Source organism: Cyanistes caeruleus, chromosome 1 (assembly GCF_971803275.1).
Source record: "Cyanistes caeruleus chromosome 1, bCyaCae1.hap1.1, whole genome shotgun sequence".
NCBI lineage: Eukaryota > Metazoa > Chordata > Aves > Passeriformes > Paridae > Cyanistes > Cyanistes caeruleus.
In genome coordinates, this window is record NC_141701.1 from 584134 (window position 1) to 604653 (window position 20520).

Here is a 20520-nt window from a genome sequence, read left to right on the forward strand (position 1 = left end):
TCGTGTGGAACCCCACATTTTATTCCACCCCACATTTTATTCCACCCCACAGCCCGAGGCCGGGCTCGAACACAACGTGGGAGGGGGGGGTGAGGACCCCCCGATGCCCCCCCCGGGGGGTCCCTCAGCCCCTCCCCCGGTTTTGGGGGGCCGGGAACTCGGGGGGCCCCCCCGGGCGTTACTTGGGGGGCCGATAAATCATTTTCCTGCTCTTGAGCACCGACCACTTGTGGCGCTTCAGGTAATAGAGGAGGGGCACCAGCAGCCCCGACAGCAGCAGCATCTGGGGAGGGGGAAACGGGGGGGTCAGGGGGGTCCTGGGGGGTCCTGGGGGTCCCCCCGAGCCCCCCCAGCCCACCTTGAGGCCCATCCGTTTGCGGTGGTCGTGCTCGGGCTCGGCCGCCCAGCGCAGGAAGGTGCAAACGTCCTTGGCGATCTGGGACATGGTGGCGGGGGTCCCTGGGGGGCACGGGGGGGTCAGACCCCTCTGGGACCCCCCTGAGACCCCCATGGAGCCCCCTGAGACCCCCATGGACCCCCCTGAGACCCCCATGGACCCCCCTGAGACCACCCCAGTCCCCTCTGAGACCCCTCTGGGACTCCCATGGACACCCCTGAGACCCCCATGGAGCCCCCTGAGACCCCCATGGAGCCCCCTGTGACCCCTCAGAGACCCCCCCAGACCCCTCTGGGACCCCCCTGAGACCCCCATGGAGCCCCCTGAGACCCCCAGACCCCTCTAAGCCCCTCTCAGATCCCTTCCAGGACCCCCAGCCCTCCCTCAGGATCCCCATAAGCTCCTTTAAGCCCCCCCAGACCCCTCCCATCCCCCCAAATCCCCCTCCCCAGACCCCTCCTGGACCCCCAGCCCCTCCCCAAAGCCCCCCAGCCCCTCCCCACCCCCAGCCCCTCCCCAAAGCTCCTCAGCCCCCTCCCCAAAGCCCCCCAGCCCCTCCCCAAAGCTCCTCAGCCCCTCCCCAGCCCCTCCCCAAAGCCCCCCATCCCCCAGCCCCTCCCCAAAGCCCCCCATCCCCCAGCCCCTCCCCAAAGCCCCCCAGCCCCTCCCCAAAGCCCCCCAGCCCCTCCCCAGCCCCTCCCCAAAGCCCCCCACCCCCTCCCCACCCCCAGCCCCTCCCCAAAGCCCCCCTCCCCCCTCCCCAAAGCCCCCCAGCCCCTCCCCAAAGCCCCCCTCCCCCCTCCCCAAAGCCCCCCAGCCCCTCCCCAAAGCCCCCCAGCCCCTCCCCAGCCCCCAGCCCCTCCCCAAAGCCCCCCAGCCCCCTCCCCACCCCCAGCCCCTCCCCAAAGCCCCCCTCCCCACCCCCCGTACCGTCGTCGTACTCGAGCACCTCGTCGTAGATGGGGGGGGCCATGCCGATGGCCTGCCCGGGGAAGTAGGGGTTGTAGTGCAGCCCCTCCCTCAGAGAGACCCCCCCGGGGGGGTCACAGTACCCCGTCAGCAGCGAGAACACGTAATCCTCCCCCCCGTGCCTGCCAGGGGGGAAACGGGGAGAAAATGGGTCTGGGGGGGTCCCAGATCACCAAATCCTCCCCCCTGTGCCTGCCATGGGGGAAACGGGGAGAAGATGGGTCTGGGGGGGTCCCAGATTACCAAATCCTCCCCCCTGTGCCTGCCAGGGGGGAAATGGGGGCAGTTATGGGTCTGGGGGGTCATTGGGGGGGCAGTTATGGGGTCTGGGGGTCAGTTATGGGTCTGGGGGTCAGTTATGGGTCTGGGGGTCCCACAGCCCCCAGAACACAGAACCCTCACCCCCAGACCCCCCCAGGACTCCCCAGACCCCCCCAAACCTGGCATTGACGATGTAGCTGAGGTCGGGGGGCAGGGCCCCGTTGTTGGGTGACCCCAGACCCCCCCAGGACCCCCCCAGGACCCCCCAGGACCCCCCAAACCTGGCGTTGACGATGTAGCTCAGGTCGGGGGGCAGGGCTCCGTTGTTGGGTGACCCCCAGGACCCCCCCAGGACCCCTCAGACCCCCCCAGACCCCCCCAGGACCCCCCAGACCCCCCCAGACCCCCCCAAACCCCCCCAAACCTGGCATTGACGATGTAGCTCAGGTCAGGGGGCAGGGCTCCGTTGTTGGGTGACCCCCCAGACCCCCCCAGGACCCCCCAAACCCCCCCAGACCCCCCCAGGACCCCCCAGGACCCCCCAGACCCCCCAAACCTGGCGTTGACGATGTAGCTGAGGTCGGGGGGCAGGGCTCCGTTGTTGGGTGACCCCAGACCCCCCCAGGACCCCCCCAGGACCCCCCCAGGACCCCCCAGGACCCCCAGGACCCCCCAAACCTGGCATTGACGATGTAACTCAGGTCGGGGGGCAGGGCCCCGTTGTTGGGTGACCCCAGGACCCCCCAGACCCCCCAGACCCCCCAGGACCCCCCCAGGACCCCCCAGGACCCCCCAAACCTGGCATTGACGATGTAGCTCAGGTCGGGGGGCAGGGCTCCGTTGTTGGGTGACCCCTCAGGACCCCCCAGGACCCCCCAGACCCCCCCAAACCCCCCAAACCCCCCCAGGACCCCCCCAAACCCCCCCAGACCCCCCCAGGACCCCCCAAACCTGGCATTGACGATGTAGCTCAGGTCGGGGGGCAGGGCCCCGTTGTTCGCCGCCCGCGCGGCCTCGGCGTTCGGGTACGGCTTGGGAAAATAATCCGAGATCTTCCCCGGCCGCAGGAACAGCTCCCCGTTCTCATCTGGGCCGTCCTGGACCTCCACCTGGGCAGGTGAGACACAGGTGAGACAGGTGAGACACACACACACACACAGGAACAGCTCCCCGTTCTCATCAGGGCCATCCTGCACCTCCACCTGGGCAGGTGAGACAGGTGAGACATGGACAGGTGAGACATGGACACACAGACATGGACACACACACACACACACACACACACAGGAACAGCTCCCCGTTCTCATCTGGGCCATCCTGCACCTCCACCTGGGCAGGTGAGACACAGGTGAGACATGGACACACACACACACACACACACAGGAACAGCTCCCCGTTCTCATCCGGGCCATCCTGGACCTCCACCTGGGCAGGTGAGACAGGTGAGACAGGTGAGACATGGACACACAGACATGGACAGGTGAGACATGGACACACACACAGGAACAGCTCCCCGTTCTCATCCGGGCCATCCTGCACCTCCACCTGGGCAGGTGAGACACAGGTGAGACACAGGTGAGACATGGACAGGTGAGACAGGGACACACACACACACACAGGAACAGCTCCCCGTTCTCATCCGGACCATCCTGCACCTCCACCTGGGCAGGTGAGACAGGTGAGACACAGGTGAGACATGGACACACAGACATGGACAGGTGAGACATGGACACACACACAGGAACAGCTCCCCGTTCTCATCCGGGCCATCCTGCACCTCCACCTGGGCAGGTGAGACACAGGTGAGACACAGGTGAGACACAGGTGAGACACAGGTGAGATACACACACACACACACAGGAACAGCTCCCCGTTCTCATCAGGGCCATCCTGCACCTCCACCTGGGCAGGTGAGACACAGGTGAGACACAGGTGAGACACAGGTGAGACACAGGTGAGACATGGACAGGTGAGACACAGGTGAGATACACACACACACACAGGAACAGCTCCCCGTTCTCGTCAGGACCATCCTGCACCTCCACCTGGGCAGGTGAGACAGGTGAGACACAGGTGAGACATGGACACACACACACACACAGGAACAGCTCCCCGTTCTCATCGGGACCGTCCTGGACCTCCACCTGGGCAGGTGAGACAGGTGAGACACAGGTGAGATACACACACACACACAGGAACAGCTCCCCGTTCTCGTCAGGACCATCCTGCACCTCCACCTGGGCAGGTGAGACAGGTGAGACAGGTGAGACATGGACAGGTGAGACACAGGTGAGACACACACACAGGAACAGCTCCCCGTTCTCATCTGGGCCGTCCTGCACCTCCACCTGGGCAGGTGAGACAAGGACAGGTGAGAAATGGACAGGTGAGACATGGACAGGTGAGACATACACACACAGGAACAGCTCCCCGTTCTCATCCGGGCCATCCTGCACCTCCACCTGGGCAGGTGAGACACAGGTGAGACACAGGTGAGACACAGGTGAGACATGGACAGGTGAGACACAGGTGAGACACACACAGACACACACAGGAACAGCTCCCTGTTCTCATCGGGACCGTCCTGCACCTCCACCTGGGCAGGTGAGACAGGTGAGACAGGTGAGACACAGGTGAGACACAGGTGAGACACAGGTGAGACAGGTGAGACATGGACACACACACACACACAGGAACAGCTCCCCGTTCTCATCAGGGCCATCCTGCACCTCCACCTGCACAGGTGAGACAGGTGAGACACAGGTGAGACACAGGTGAGATACACACACACACAGGAACAGCTCCCCGTTCTCATCAGGGCCATCCTGCACCTCCACCTGGGCAGGTGAGACACAGGTGAGACACAGGTGAGATACACACACACACAGGAACAGCTCCCCGTTCTCATCAGGGCCATCCTGGACCTCCACCTGCACAGGTGAGACAGGTGAGACATGGACACACACACACACAGGAACAGCTCCCCGTTCTCATCCGGGCCATCCTGCACCTCCACCTGGACAGGTGAGACATGGACAGGTGAGACATGGACAGGTGAGACATGGACACACGGACATGGACACACGGACATGGACACACGGACATGGACACGCACACACACACACACAGACACACACAGACACACAGACACACAGGTGGAACAGGGCCAAGTGAGGCACAGGGACACACGGACAGGTGAGACACACATGGACACACAGACACACACACAGACACACGGACAGGTGAGACACAGACACACAGGTGGAACAGGGCCAGGTGAGGGACAGGGACACACGGACACACAGACAGGTGAGACACAGACGGACACACAGACAGACAGGTGAGATACAGACACACAAACACACAGACACACGGACACACAGACACAGACAGACACACAGACAGGTGAGATACACAGACACACAGACACACAGACAGGTGAGACACAGACGGACACACAGACACAGACACACACGGACACGGCTCTGGGGACAGTGCAGGGGTCACTGGGGGTCCTGGGGGGATCATTGGGGGTCCCTGGGGGTCCTGGGGGGGTCTCTGGTTGTCCCTGGGGGTCCCTGGGGGGGTCCTGTTGGGGTCTCTGAGGGTCCCTGGGGGAGTTCTGGGTATCCCTGGGGGTCCCTGGGGGTCCCTGGGGGTCTCTGGGGGTCCCTGGGGGTCTCTGGGGGTCCCTGGGGGGGTCTCTGGGGGTCCCTGGGGGGGTCCCTGGGGCTCCCTGGGGGGGTCCCTGGGGGTCTCTGGGGGGGTTCTGGGTATTCCTGATGGTCCCTGGGGGTCTCTGGGGGTCCCTGGGGGGGTCCCTGGGGGTCCCTGGGGGTCTCTGGGGGGGTCTCTGGGTATCCCTGGGGGTCTCTGGGTATTCCTGGGGGTCCCTGGGGGTCTCTGAGGGTCCCTAGGGGTCCCCGGGGTCGGTGTCACCTCCTCAGCGAGCGCCTTGGCCTCAGCCTCGGTGTGGGTGACGCCGATGAGGTTCCGGAAGGCGACGAACTCCATGGAGTGACAGGCGGAGCACACCTGGCGGTACACCTGGAACCCCCTGCGCACACTGGGGGGGCATGGGGGGGTCAGAAACACCCCAAAACAACCCAAAACACCCCAAAACACCCCAAAATACACCTGGCGGTACACCTGGAACCCCCTGCGGACACTGCGGGGGTACAGGGGGGTTAGAGACCCCCAAAACACCCCAAAAACACCCCAAAACACACCTGGCGGTACACCTGGAACCCCCTGCGGACACTGCGGGGGTATGGGGGGGTTAGAGACCCCAAAACACCCCAAAACACCCCAAAACACACCTGGCAGTACACCTGGAACCCCCTGCGGACACTGGGGGGGTCAGAAACACCCCAAAACACCCCAAAAACACCCAAAAACACCCCAAAATACACCTGGGGGTACACCTGGAACCCCCTGCGCACACTGGGGGGGTACAGGGGGGTTAGAGACCCCAAAAACACCCCAAAACACCCCAGAATACACCTGGAACCCCCAAAATACACCTGGGGGTACACCTGGAACCCCCTGCGGACACTGCGGGGGCATGGGGGGGTCAGGAACCCCAAAATCACCCCAAATTCCCCAGACCACACCCAGGGCCCCCAAAATCTCCCCCAGAACCCCCCCAGGACCCCCCAGGACCCCTCCACATCCCCCAAAACCCCCCCAGGACCCCTCCCCATCCCCCCAGACCCCCCCCAGGACCCCCCAAAACCCCCCAGGCCCCCTCCCCATCCCCCCAAAACCCCCCAGACCCCCCCCCTGTACCTGGCGTGGTCCAGCGCTGCCAGGGCCCCCCCCAAAACCCCCCCAGGACCCCTCCCCATCCCCCCAGACCCCCCCCAGGACCCCCCAGACCCCCCCAGGACCCCTCCCCAGATCCCCCCCCCCCCATACCTGGCGTGGTCCAGCACCCCCAGGACCCCCCAGGACCCCTCCCCATCCCCTCAGATCCCCTGAAGACCCCTGAGGACCCCCCCAGGACCCTTCCCCACCCCCCGTACCTGGCGTGGTCCAGCGCCCCCAGACCCCCTGAGGACCCCCCAGACCCCCCCAGGACCCCCCAGGACCCCTCCCCAGATCCCCCCCCTGTACCTGGCGTGGTCCAGCGCCGCCAGGGCCCCCCCAGGACCCCCCAGGACCCCTCCCCAGATCCCCCCCCGTACCTGGCGTGGTCCAGCGCCGCCAGGGCCCCCCAGACCCCCCCAGGACCCCCCAGGACCCCCCCAGAATCCCCCCCCCCGTACCTGGCGTGGTCCAGCGCCGCCAGGGCCCCCCCAGACTCCCCCCGGACCCCCCAGACCCCCCCAGGACCCCTCCCCAGAATCCCCCCCCCCGTACCTGGCGTGGTCCAGCGCCGCCAGGACCCCCCAGGACCCCCCAGGACCCCTGAGGACCCCCCAGGACCCCCCCAGAATCCCCCCCCCCGTACCTGGCGTGGTCCAGCGCCCCCAGGACCCCCCAGGACCCCTCCCCAGATCCCCCCCCCGTACCTGGCGTGGTCCAGCGCCGCCAGGGCCCCCCCGTGGCTCCAGGGGAAGTTTGGGGGGTGCAGCTCCAGCTCCCCCGCGCTCAGGGGGGGCCCCCCCAGCGCCAGGGCCAGCGCCAGGGACCCCCCCCCCGCCAGACCCCCCAGCAGCAGCAGAGACCCCCGGGACAGAGCCCGGCCCCGGAACGACGACATCGACACCTGGGGGGACAGGGGGGGGTCAGGGACACCTGGGGGGGCTCAGGGACACCTGGGGACACCTGGGGGGGACAGGGACCCCCCCTCCCCACCGCCAGCCCCCCCAGCAGCAGCAGGGACCCCCGGGACAGAGCCCGGCCCCGGAACGACGACATCGACACCTGGGGGGACAGGGGGGGGTCAGGGACACCTGGGGGGACATTGGGGGGGTCAGGGACACCTGGGGACACCTGGGGGGGGTCAGGGACACCTGGGGGGGGTCAGGGACACCTGGGAACACCGGGGGGGGGCCATGGGGGGGGGTCACAGACACTTGGGGTCACCCGGGGGGGGCCATGGGGGGGGAAGGGGGGACACCTGGGGGGGTCAGGGTCACCAGGGGGGGACATTGGGGGGTCACTTGGGGGGGTCAGGGACACCTGGGGGGACATTGGGGACACCTGGGGGGACACCTGGGGAGGGTCAGGGACACCTGGGGGGGTCAGGGACACCTGAGGACACCCGGGGGGACACCTGGGGTCACCTGGGGACACCTGGGGGGACATTGGGGACACCTGGGGAGGGTCAGGGACACCTGGGGGGACACCCGGGGTCACCGGGGGGGGTCGGGGGCTCCAGGGGGGACATTGGGGACACCGAGGCTCGCTGGGGACAGGAGCGACGGGGGGGTCCCGGGGACAGCGGGAACTGGGAATGGGGGAATTCCCGGGAATGGGGGAATTGGGAATGGGGAATGGGGGAATGGGAATGGGGGAATGGGGAATTGGGAATGGGGAATTGGGAATGGGGGAATTCCCGGGAATTGGGGAATGGGGGAATGGGAATGGGGGAATGGGAACGGGGGAATTGGGAATGGGGAACTGGGAATGGGGGAATGGGGGAATGGGGGAATGGGAATGGGGGAATGGGAACGGGGGAATTGGGAACTGGGAACTGGGAATGGGGAACTGGGAATGGGGGAATTGGGAATGGGGGAATGGGAATGGGGGAATTGGGAATGGGGGAATTGGGAATGGGGGAATTGGGAATGGGGGAATGGGGGAATGGGAATGGGGGAATGGGAATGGGGAACTGGGAATGGGATTGGGGGAATTGGGAATGGGGGAATTGCCGGGAATTGGGAACTGCCAGGAGCAGGAACAGCGGGAACTGGGAATTAACGGGAGCAGGAACAGCGGGAATGCGGGAATTGGGAATTCCCGGGAATGTGGGAACTGCCGGGAATTGGGAATTAACGGGACCGGGAACAGCGGGAATGCGGGAATTGGGAATTCCCGGGAAGTGCCGGGAGCAGCGGGAACCCCGCGAAGGGCGAGCAAAGGACACGGCGGGGAGAGAACGGGAGAGGAACCGGGAACGGGAACCGGGAATGGAGAAACCGGGAATGGGAACCGGGAACGGAAACCGGGAATGGGAACCGGGAATGGGAACCGGGAATGGGAACCGGGAATGGAGAAACCGGGAACGGGAATGGAGAAACCGGGAATGGAGAGGGGAACCGGGAACACCGGGAATGGAGAGGGGAACCGGGAACGGGAATGGAGAAACCGGGAATGGAGAGGGGAACCGGGAACGCCGGGAACGGAGAGGGGAACCGGGAATGGAGAGGGGAACCGGGAACGGGAATGGAGAAACCGGGAACGGAGAGGGGAACCGGGAATGGAGAGGGGAACCGGGAACGGGAACGGAGAGGGGAACCGGGAACGGAGAGGGGAACCGGGAATGGAGAGGGGAACCGGGAACGCCGGGCCCGGTGCCGGGAAGGCCGAGCAGCACGGGCAGAGCTCCCGGTGCTCGGGGATGAGCCGGGGGCTCGGCCGGGAGCTCCGGAGGGCACCGGGACCAACCCCGGGCCCGTGAGGGGGCGGCCCCGAGCCCGCCGTGACCTTCCCCTCCCTCCCTCCCTCCCCGCGGAGCCGGGGCCGCACTCACCGCGCCGGGCCCGGGCCCGGAGCCGGGGCAGCCCCGCGGGCGGAGCAGAGCGCGGGCGGCGAGGCCGGGCCGGGCCGGGCCCGGGAGGAGCCGCAGCCCCGGGAGGCCCCGCAGCGCCGCCATCGCCGAGGTCGAGGGGACGCGCCGCGACGCCCCGGAAGTGACGAGAGAGGAAGTGACGTCACGGAGCGGCAGGGCACGTGACCCCCTCCGCTGACGGCTTTTTATTTATGGCGCCACCAGGTGGAAAGGCGGGAAAAGCGCGGCGGGAGAGGCCACGCCCACAAGGCGGACACGTCAATCAAACACAAACCACGCCCACAACGGGTACGCCAATCAACAAAGGAACCGCCCATCGCTAAAGCCACGCCCGCAAACGGACACATCAATCAAGGAAAGCCCCGCCCATTGTTACAGGCCCCACCCACAAACAGACACGTCAATCAAGGAAAGCCCCACCCATTGCTATAGCCCCGCCCACAAACGTGCACGTCAATCAAGGAAAGCCCCGCCCATTGTTATAGCCCCGCCCACAAACGGACACATCAATCAAAAACCTGTCAAAAAAACGTCAATCAGTCCATGGGTCTGTCCAGGTGTGTCCGTCCAGGTGTGTCCGTGTGTCCATCCAGGTGTGTCCAGGTGTGTCCATGGGTCCACCCAGGTGTGTCCAGGTGTGTCTGTGTGTCCGTACAGGTCCATCCAGGTGTGTCCAGGTGTGTCCAGCTGTGTCTGTGTGTCCGTCCAGCTGTGTCCGTGTGTCCATCCAGGTGTGTCCAGGTGTGTCCGTCCAGGGCTGTCGCTGTCCTGGGGGGGTCTGTCCGTGTGTCTGTCCTGTGTCCGTGTGTCCGTGCCGAGCGTCTGTCTGTCCCATGTCCATCTGTCCGTGTGCCCATCCCGTGTGTCCGTGTGTCTGTCCCATGTGTCCATTCTGTGTGTCTGTCCGTCCCGTGTGTCCATGCCGTGTGTCCATGCCGTGTGTCCGTGTGTCCATCCCGTGTCCATCTGTCCGTGTGTCTGTGTCCATGCCGTCTGTCCGTCTGTCTGTCCCTCATTTCCAGAAGAGCACGTTCCAGAGCAGCAGCCAGCAGGGGTAGGCCCCCAGGGTGAGGAGGGGGCTCAGGTGAGCTCAGGTGGGTTCAGGTGGGCTCAGGTGGGTTCAGGTGAGGTCTGTGAGGTGTCCGTGTGTCCATGCCGTGTCCGTGTGTCCGTGTGTCCGTCCGTCTGTCCATCACTTCCAGAAGAGCACGTTCCAGAGCAGCAGCCAGCAGGGGCAGGCCCCCAGCGTGAGGAGGGGGCTCAGGTGGGCTCAGGTGGGGTTTGGTGGGTTCAGGTGAGCTCAGGTGGGTTCAGGTGGGGTTTGGTGGGGTTTGTGAGGTGTCCGTGTGTCCATGCCGTGTCCGTGTGTCCGTGTGTCCGTCTGTCTGTCCATCATTTCCAGAAGAGCACGTTCCAGAGCAGCAGCCAGCAGGGGTAGGCCCCCAGGGTGAGGAGGGGGCTCAGGTGAGCTCAGGTGGGGTTTGGTGGGTTCAGGTGAGCTCAGGTGGGGTTTGTGAGGTGTCTGTGTGTCCATGCCGTGTCCGTGTGTCCATGCCGTGTCTGTCTGTCCCTCATTTCCAGAAGAGCACGTTCCAGAGCAGCAGCCAGCAGGGGTAGGCCCCCAGGGTGAGGAGGGGGCTCAGGTGGGGTTTGGTGAGCTCAGGTGAGCTCAGGTGGGTTCAGGTGGGCTCAGGTGAGCTCAGGTGGGGTTTGTGAGGTGTCCGTGTGTCCATGCCGTGTCTGTCTGTCCGTCACTTCCAGAAGAGCACGTTCCAGAGCAGCAGCCAGCAGGGGTAGGCCCCCAGCGTGAGGAGGGGGCTCAGGTGGGCTCAGGTGGGTTCAGGTGGGTTCAGGTGGGCTCAGGTGGGGTTTGTGAGGTGTCTGTGTGTCCATGCCGTGTCCGTGTGTCCGTCTGTCTGTCCCTCATTTCCAGAAGAGCACGTTCCAGAGCAGCAGCCAGCAGGGGCAGGCCCCCAGGGTGAGGAGGGGGCTCAGGTGAGCTCAGGTGGGTTCAGGTGGGCTCAGGTGGGTTCAGGTGGGCTCAGGTGGGCTCAGGTGGGTTCAGGTGGGGTTTGGTGGGTTCAGGTGGGCTCAGGTGGGCTCAGGTGGGCTCAGGTGGGGTTTGTGAGGTGTCCGTGTGTCCATGCCGTCTGTCCGTCTGTCTGTCCGTCATTTCCAGAAGAGCACGTTCCAGAGCAGCAGCCAGCAGGGGCAGGCCCCCAGGGTGAGGAGGGGGCTCAGGTGGGCTCAGGTGGGTTCAGGTGGGTTCAGGTGAGCTCAGGTGGGCTCAGGTGGGTTCAGGTGGGTTCAGGTGGGCTCAGGTGAGCTCAGGTGGGGTTTGTGAGGTGTCCGTGTGTCCATGCCGTGTCCGTGTGTCCGTCTGTCTGTCCCTCATTTCCAGAAGAGCACGTTCCAGAGCAGCAGCCAGCAGGGGTAGGCCCCCAGCGTGAGGAGGGGGCTCAGGTGGGCTCCGTGCAGGTGCTCCTGGAGCAGCCCCTGGCCCAGAGCCCCCAGGAATCGCTGCCAGGCCTCGCCCAGACCCGCCGGGGCCTCCAGCAGCTCCCGCTCCAGCAGCACCGCCAGGAACAGCGAGACCCCCGGGGACGTCAGCAACAGCAGCACCGCCAGGGGGAGCCTGGGGTGGGGAGGGGGTGTCAGAGACCCCCTGAGACCCCCCAAGACCCCCTGAACACCCTGAACACCCTGACAGCAGCACCGCCAGGAACAGCGAGACCCCCGGGGACGTCAGCAACAGCAGCACCGCCAGGGGGAGCCTGGGGTGGGGAGAGACCCCTGAGACCCCCAGAGACCCCCCTGAGACCCCCTGAGACCCCTGAGACCCCCCTGAACACCCTGACACCACCCTGAACACCCTGAGACCCCCTGAGACCCCCAGAGACCCCCTGAGACCCCTGAGACCCCCTGAGACCCCCCTGAGACCCCCAGAGACCACCCTGAACACCCAGAACACCCTGAACACCCTGAGACCCCCCTGAACACCCTGAGACCACCCAGCAGCTCCCGCTCCAGCAGCACCGCCAGGGGGAACCTGGGGTGGGGACACGGGGGTCAGAGACCCCCAGGTGTCCCCAGGTGTGTCTGTCACCTGCCCCGGCTGTGGCCCCAGGTGTGTCACCTGTCCCAGGTGTACCCAGGTGTATCTCACCTGTACCCAGGTGTCCCCAGGTGTATCCAGGTGTGTCTCACCTGTCCCCAGGTGTGTCCCCAGGTGTCCCCAGGTGTATCCAGGTGTGTCTCACCTGTTCCCGCCGGGTCTGACGGCGGCCGCGGGGGGCACGAGGGTGACGCCCAGCAGGAAGCCCAGGTGTGTCCCCATGTCTCACCTGTCCCCAGGTGTGTCCCCAGGTGTCCCCAGGTGTATCTCACCTGTCCCCAGGTGTGTCCCAGGTATCCCCAGGTGTATCCAGGTGTATCCAGGTGTGTCCCCAGGTGTCCCCAGGTGTATCCCCAGGTGTATCTCACCTGTCCCAGGTGTCCCCAGGTGTGTCTCACCTGCCCCAGGTGTGTCTCACCTGTTCCCCCCAGGTCTGACGGCGGCCGCGGGGGGCACGAGGGTGACGCCCAGCAGGAAGCCCAGGTGTGTCCCCATGTCTCACCTGTCCCCAGGTGTATCTCACCTGTCCCAGGTGTCCCCAGGTGTCCCCAGGTGTCCCCAGGTGTGTCTCACCTGTTCCCCCCGGGTCTCACAGCAGCTGCAGGGGGCACGAGGGTGACGCCCAGCAGGAAGCCCAGGGAGAAGTTGAGCAGGGCCAGGCAGGTGAGGAGCAGAGCCAGGGCCAGCAGGGCCAGCAGCTTGAGGGTCATCCAGGCCCGCTGACCGCCTCCGGACAGGGCCCTGGGGACAGAGTGACCACTGAGTGACCACTGACCCCACTGACCACTGAGTGACCACTGACCACTGACCACTGAGTGACCACTGACCACTGACCCCACTGACCCCACCCCAGCAGCTTGAGGGTCATCCAGGCCCGCTGACCGCCTCCGGACAGGGCCCTGCAGAGAGTGACCACTGACCACTGACCACTGACCCCACTGACCACTGACCCCACTGACCACTGACCCCACTGACCCCACCCCAGCAGCTTGAGGGTCATCCAGGCCCGCTGACCGCCTCCGGACAGGGCCCTGGGAGAGAGTGACCACTGACCACTGACCACTGAGTGACCACTGACCACTGACCCCACCGACCCCACTGACCCCACTGACCCCACCCCAGCAGCTTGAGGGTCATCCAGGCCCGCTGACCGCCTCCGGACAGGGCCCTGGGAGAGAGTGACCACTGAGTGACCACTGACCACTGAGTGACCACTGAGTGACCACTGACCCCACTGACCCCACCCCAGCAGCTTGAGGGTCATCCAGGCCCGCTGACCGCCTCCGGACAGGGCCCTGGGAGAGAGTGACCACTGACCACTGAGTGACCACTGACCACTGAGTGACCACTGACCCCACTGACCCCACCCCAGCAGCTTGAGGGTCATCCAGGCCCGCTGACCGCCTCCGGACAGGGCCCTGGGAGAGAGTGACCACTGAGTGACCACTGACCACTGAGTGACCACTGACCACTGACCCCACTGACCACTGACCTCACTGACCACTGACCACTGACCCCACCCCCAGCAGCTTGAGGGTCATCCAGGCCCGCTGACCGCCTCCGGACAGGGCCCTGGGGACAGAGTGACCACTGACCACTGACCACTGAGTGACCACTGACCCCACTGACCCCACTGACCACTGACCCCACTGACCCCACCCCAGCAGCTTGAGGGTCATCCAGGCCCGCTGACCACCTCCGGACAGGGCCCTGGGAGAGAGTGACCACTGAGTGACCACTGAGTGACCACTGAGTGACCACTGACCCCACTGACCCCACTGACCCCACTGACCCCACTGAGTGACCACTGACCCCACTGACCACTGACCACTGAGAGACCACTGAGTGACCCTGAGTGACCCCACTGACCCCTGAGTGACCCCTGAGTGACCCTGAGTGACCCCACTGACCCCAGAGTGACCCCTGAGTGACCCTGAGTTACCCCACTGACCCCTGAGTGACCCCTGAGTGATCTCTGACCTCAACCCCAACAACTGAAACCCCATTTACAGCCCCCAGACCCATTTAGGGACCCCAGCCCCATTTACAGCCCCCATTTACAGCCCCCAGCCCCATTTACAGACCCCATTTACAGCCCCCATTTACAGCCCCCAGCCCCATTTACAGCCCCCATTTACAGCCCCCAGCCCCATTTACAGACCCCATTTACAGCCCCCATTTACAGCCCCCATTTACAGCCCCCAGCCCCATTTACAGCCCCCATTTACAGCCCCCATTTACAGCCCCCATTTACAGCCCCCAGACCCATTTACAGCCCCCATTTACAGCCCCCAGACCCATTTACAGCCCCCATTTACAGCCCCCAGCCCCATTTACAGCCCCCAGCCCCATCTGAAGCCCCCAGCCCCATTTAGGGACCCCAGACCCATTACCTGTGCGTGCTGTGGGGCAGGGCCATCCCAGCCACGTAGATGCCGATCAGGGCCAGCCCCCAGCCCCATTTACAGCCCCCAGCCCCATTTACAGCCCCCATTTACAGCCCCCAGCCCCATTTACAGCCCCCATCTGAAGCCCCCAGCCCCATTTACAGCCCCCAGACCCATTTACAGCCCCCAGCCCCATCTGAAGCCCCCAGCCCCATTTAGGGACCCCAGACCCATTTACCTGTGCGTGCTGTGGGGCAGGGCCATCCCAGCCACGTAGATGCCGATCAGGGCCAGCCCCCAGCCCCATTTGAAGCCCCCAGCCCCATTTACAGCCCCCAGCCCCATTTACAGCCCCATTTACAGCCCCCAGCCCCATTTAGGGACCCCAGCCCCATTACCTGTGCGTGCTGTGGGGCAGAGCCATCCCAGCCACGTAGATGCCGATCAGGGCCAGCCCCCAGCCCCATTTACAGCCCCCATTTACAGCCCCCAGCCCCATTTACAGCCCCCATTTACAGCCCCCAGCCCCATTTACAGCCCCCAGCCCCATTTACAGCCCCCAGCCCCATTTACAGCCCCCAGCCCCATTTACAGCCCCCAGACCCATTTACAGCCCCCAGACCCATTTACAGCCCCCATTTGAAGCCCCCAGCCCCATTTACAGCCCCCAGACCCATTACCTGTGCGTGCTGTGGGGCAGGGCCATCCCAGCCACGTAGATGCCGATCAGGGCCAGCCCCCAGCCCCATTTACAGCCCCCAGCCCCATTTACAGCCCCATTTGAAGCCCCCAGCCCCATTTGAAGCCCCCAGCCCCATCTGAAGCCCCCAGCCCCATTTACCTGTGCATGCTGTGGGGCAGGGCCATCCCAGCCACGTAGATGCCGATCAGGGCCAGCCCCCAGCCCCATTTACAGCCCCCATTTACAGCCCCCAGCCCCATTTACAGCCCCCATTTACAGCCCCCAGCCCCATTTACAGCCCCCAGCCCCATTTACAGCCCCCAGCCCCATTTACCTGTGCGTGCTGTGGGGCAGGGCCATCCCAGCCACGTAGATGCCGATCAGGGCCAGCACCACGGCCTCGGCCTCGCCCACCGGGAAGTGCTGGGTGGCCACGGCCTGGCCCCGCACGGGCAGCAGGTGCAGGGCAGCCCCCGCAGCCCCCGACACCAGCACGGGGGGCACCAGCCACAGACACCCCCCGCGGGGCTGGGGGCACATTGGGGGTCAGAATTGGGGTCCCAGGGTGGGTTTGGGGTCAGGGTGGGGGTCCCTGGGGGTCCCAGGGGGTCCCAGGGGGGGTTCAGGGTCAGGGTGGGGGTCCCGGGGGTCCCAGCAGGTGCAGGGCAGCCCCCGCAGCCCCCGACACCAGCACGGGGGGCACCAGCCACAGACACCCCCCGCGGGGCTGGGGGCACAAGGGGGTCAGGATTGGGGGTCCTGGGGGTCCCAGGGGGTCCCAGGGGGTCCCAGGGGGTCCCAGGGGGTCCCAGGGGGTGCAGGGCAGCCCCCGCAGCCCCCGACACCAGCACGGGGGGCACCAGCCACAGACACCCCCCGCGGGGCTGGGGGCACAAGGGGGTCAGGGTGGGGGTCCTGGGGGTCCCAGGGGTCAGGATTAGGGGTCCCAGGGTGGGTCTGGGGTCAGGGTGGGGGTCCCAGGGGGTCCCAGGGTGGGTCTGGGGTCAGGGTGGGGGTCCCAGGGTGGGTCTGGGGTCCCAGGGTGGGTCTGGGGTCCCAGGGGTCAGGATTGGGGGTCCCAGGGTGGGTTTGGGGTCAGGATTGGGGTCCCAGGGGTCAGGATTGGGGGTCCCAGGGTGGGTCTGGGGTCAGGGTGGAGGTCCCAGGGGCTCCCAGGGTGGGTCTGGGGTCCCAGGGGTCAGGATTGGGGGTCCCAGGGTGGGTTTGGGGTCAGGATTGGGGGTCCCGGGGGTCCCAGGGTGGGTCTGGGGTCCCAGGGTGGGTTTGGGGTCAGGATTGGGGGTCCCGGGGGTCCCAGGGTGGGTCTGGGGTCCCAGGGTGGGTCTGGGGTCTCCTCACCTCCCCAGCCGGGGGGTCCCCATCCCCCTCCTCGCTCCGGCTCAGCCGCATCCACAGGTCCAGGGCGTGGGGGAGGGGTCAAGGAAAGCGCCGGGACCCCCGGACACCCCCCCAGAACCCCCCCAGACACCCCCCCAAAACCCCCTGACCCCCCAAAACCCCCCCGACCCCCCAAAACCCCCCAGACACCCCCCAAAACCCCCCGACCCCCCCAGACACCCCCAAAACCCCCTGACCCCCCCCGGACACCCCAGACCCCCAGACCCCCATTTTCACCCCATTTCCAACCATTTTTCCCCCGTTTTTGGCCGTTTTTTCCCCATTTTCCCCATTTTTTCCCGTTTTTCCCGTTTTCCCCCGTTTTCCCCCCATTTCCCGGGATATCCCGAGGGCCAGCACCAGCAGCAGCAGCCCCAGGGCGGGCACAAACAAAACCACATTTCTGACCCCCAAATCCCCATTTTTGCCCCGGTTTTGGTCGTTTCTTCACCATTTTTCCCCATTTTTTCACCGTTTTTCCCCATTTCTCCCCATTTTTTCCCGATTTCCCCCCATTTCCCCGGGATATCCTGAGGGCCAGCACCAGCAGCCCCAGGGCGGGCACACATTTTTCCCTCCCAAATCCCCATTTTTCCCCCGTTTTTGGCCGTTTCTTCACCGTTTTTCCCCGTTTTTTCACCGTTTTTCCCCATTTTTTCACCGTTTTTTCCCCGTTTCTCCCCGTTTTTTCCCGTTTTCCCCCATTTTCCCCCCATTTCCCGGGATATCCTGAGGGCCAGCACCAGCAGCAGCAGCCCCAGGGCGGGCACAAACAAACCCCCATTTCTGACCCCCAAAACCCCATTTTTCCCCCATTTTTCCCCATTTTTTCACCTTTTTTGGCCGTTTTTTCCCCATTTTCCCCCATTTTTTCCCGTTTTCCCCCGATTTCCCCCCATTTCCCCGGGATATCCCGAGGGCCAGCACCAGCAGCAGCAGCCCCAGGGCGGGCACACAGAAACTCCCCATTTCTGACCCCCAAATCCCCATTTTTCCCCCGGTTTTGGCCGTTTCTTCACCGTTTTCCCCATTTTTTCACCGTTTCTCCCCATTTTTTCCCCGTTTTTTCCCATTTTCCCCCGATTTCACCCCATTTCACCCCGGGATATCCTGAGGGCCAGCACCAGCAGCCCCAGGGCGGGCACACATTTTTCCCTCCCAAATCCCCATTTTTGCCCCGTTTTTGGCCGTTTTTTCACCGTTTTTCCCCGTTTTTTCACCATTTTTTCCCGTTTTTTCCCGTTTTCCCCCGATTTCCCCCCATTTCCCCGGGATATCCTGAGGGCCAGCACCAGCAGCAGCAGCCCCAGGGCGGGCACACATTTTTCCCTCCCAAATCCCCATTTTTTCACTGTTTTTCCCCATTTTTCCCCTGTTTCTCCCCATTTTTTCCCCATTTTTCCCCATTTTTTCACCGTTTCTCCCCGTTTTTTCCCGTTTTCCCCCGATTTCACCCCAATTTCACCCGGGATATCCTGAGGGCCAGCACCAGCAGCAGCAGCCCCAGGGCGAGCACACATTTTTCCCTCCCAAATCCCCATTTTTTCACTGTTTTTCCCCATTTTTCCCCCGTTTTTCCCCATTTTTCCCCCGTTTTCCCCATTTTTTCACCGTTTTTTCCCATTTTTTCCCCGTTTTTTCCCGTTTTCCCCCATTTTCCCCCCATTTCCCCGGGATATCCTGAGGGCCAGCACCAGCAGCAGCAGCCCCAGGGCGGGCACACATTTTTCCCTCCCAAATCCCCATTTTTCCCCCATTTTTGGCCATTTTTTCACCATTTTTCCCCATTTTTTCACCGTTTCTCCCCGTTTTTTCCCGTTTTTTCCCGTTTTCCCCCGATTTCCCCCCATTTCCCCGGGATATCCTGAGGGCCAGCACCAGCAGCAGCAGCCCCAGGGCGGGCACACAGAAACTCCCCATTTCTGACCCCCAAATCCCCATTTTCCCCCCGTTTTTGGCCGTTTCTTCACCATTTTTCCCCGTTTTTTCACCGTTTCTCCCCGTTTTTTCCCGTTTTCCCCCGTTTTCCCCCCATTTCCCGGGATATCCAGAGGGCCAGCACCAGCAGCAGCAGCCCCAGGGTGGACACAAACAAACCCCCATTTCTGACCCCCAAATCCCCATTTTTGCCCCGTTTTTGGCCGTTTCTTCACCGTTTTTCCCCATTTTTTCACCGTTTTTCCCCGTTTTTTCACCGTTTCTCCCCGTTTTTTCCCGTTTTCCCCCGTTTTCACCCCGTTTCCCCCCGGGATATCCTGAGGGCCAGCACCAGCAGCAGCAGCCCCAGGGTGGGCACACATTTTTCCCTCCCAAATCCCCATTTTTCCCCCGTTTTTGGCCGTTTCTTCGCCGTTTTTCCCCATTTTTTCACCGTTTCTCCCCGTTTTTTTCACCGTTTCTCCCCGTTTTCCCCCATTTTCACCCATTTTCACCCCGGGATATCCTGAGGGCCAGCACCAGCAGCAGCAGCCCCAGGGCGGGCGCGTAGCAGCCGATGGACGCGAAGCGCGCCAGCGACGGCAGCAGGTAGAGGAAATAGGATTGGTGCAGCCGCTCCAGGAGATTGTTCAGCTTCCGGAACATTCCCTCCAGGGTCCTGCGTGGGGAGGGGGCTCAGGGGCACGCAGACCCCTCCCCAAATCCCGGGGAACCCCCTGGGACCCCCCTGGCCCTGCAGAGGGGTCCCTTTCTGGAATGTTCTCTGGGTATGGGGGTGGGGGGGGGAGAGCCCCGGGAATTCTTCCCTGGGAGAGAGCATGGAATGCATCCAGGAACGTCAAAATAAGCCAAAAACACCCCAAAAACACCCCGAAACACCCCAAAAACACATGAAATACCCCAAAAACACCCCAAAAACACCCCAAAACCCTCAAAATACCCCAAAAACACCCCAAAACACCCCAAAAACACATCAAATATCCCCAAAACACCTCAAAACCTCAAAATACCCCAAAACCACCCCAAAACACCCCAAAAACACCCCAAAACCCTCAAAATACCCCAAAAACACCTCAAAATACCCCCAAAAACACCCCAAAACACCTCTAAACCCTCAAAATACCCCAAAAACACCCCAAAGCACCCCAAAAACACCCCAAAACCCATCCAGAAACCTCCAAATACCCCAAAAACACCCCAAAAAAATCCCCAAAACACCCCAAATGCCCCCAAAAACTCCTCAAATACCCCCAAAACACCCCAAAACCCACCCAGAGACCTCCAAATTGCCCAAAAACACCCCAAAAATGCACCAAAAACATCCCAAATACCCCCAAACCCCTCAAAATACCCCCCAAAATCTCTCCAGGAACCTGCCAATACTGAAAACCACCCCAAATACCCCAAAACCACCCCAAAACCCACCCAGGAACCTCCAAATAACCCAAAACCGCTCCAAAACCACCCCAAATACCCCCAAAACACCCCAAAACCCTCAAAATACCCCAAAAACACCCAAAACCACCACAAAGCCCTCAAAATAACCCCAAAACACCCCCAAAACACCCCAAACACCCCAAAACCACCCCAAAATCCATCCAGGAACCTCCAAATAAACCAAAACCACTCCAAAAACACCCCTAAACCCTCAAAATACCCCCAAAACACCCCAAAACACCTCAAAACCCTCAAAAT

The 20520-nt window shown here is 63.7% G+C and overlaps 2 protein-coding genes across 3 annotated transcripts in view; both read right to left on the bottom strand.

Annotated features, from left to right (window-relative positions):
* On the bottom strand, positions 1-9449 carry CYC1 (cytochrome c1). 2 transcript variants are annotated; one of them, XM_086875681.1, is made up of 7 exons: positions 9267-9420; positions 7141-7337; positions 5567-5693; positions 2579-2736; positions 1328-1488; positions 359-459; positions 1-283 (listed from the first exon to the last, which is right to left on the bottom strand). In XM_086875681.1, the coding sequence occupies exons 1-7, from the start codon at positions 9387-9389 to the stop codon at positions 179-181; spliced, it is 972 nt and encodes a 323-aa protein (XP_086731807.1). In that variant the 5' UTR covers positions 9390-9420; the 3' UTR covers positions 1-178. The 2 variants fall into 2 exon arrangements, with proteins under 2 accessions (XP_086731807.1, XP_086731815.1); XM_086875689.1 differs by lacking the exons at positions 1-283; positions 359-459; positions 1328-1488; positions 2579-2736 and adding an exon at positions 2963-3771 and having other exon boundaries at positions 9267-9449.
* GPAA1 (glycosylphosphatidylinositol anchor attachment 1) overlaps positions 9443-20520 on the bottom strand; it is a 25636-nt gene continuing 14558 nt past the window's right edge. The window contains exons 9-13 of the mRNA XM_086866492.1: positions 19330-19483; positions 16849-16914; positions 15824-16017; positions 12994-13161; positions 9443-11940 (exon numbers count right to left, since the gene is read on the bottom strand). Of these exons, the coding sequence (XP_086722618.1) occupies positions 11697-11940; positions 12994-13161; positions 15824-16017; positions 16849-16914; positions 19330-19483 (826 nt within the window). The 3' untranslated portion in view covers positions 9443-11696. The remainder of the gene's footprint in view (positions 11941-12993; positions 13162-15823; positions 16018-16848; positions 16915-19329; positions 19484-20520) is intronic.

Coding starts and splice junctions, on each gene's coding strand:
- CYC1 (XM_086875681.1), bottom strand. CDS start 9,389: ATGGCGGCGCTGCGGGGCCTCCCGGGGCTGCGGCTCCTCCCGGGCCCG. Junction 1,489..2,578: donor AGCTACATCGTCAATGCCAG/GTTTGGGGGGTC, acceptor CCCCCCTGGCAG/GCACGGGGGGGAGGATTACG. Junction 460..1,327: donor GGTGCTCGAGTACGACGACG/GTACGGGGGGTG, acceptor CGTGCCCCCCAG/GGACCCCCGCCACCATGTCC.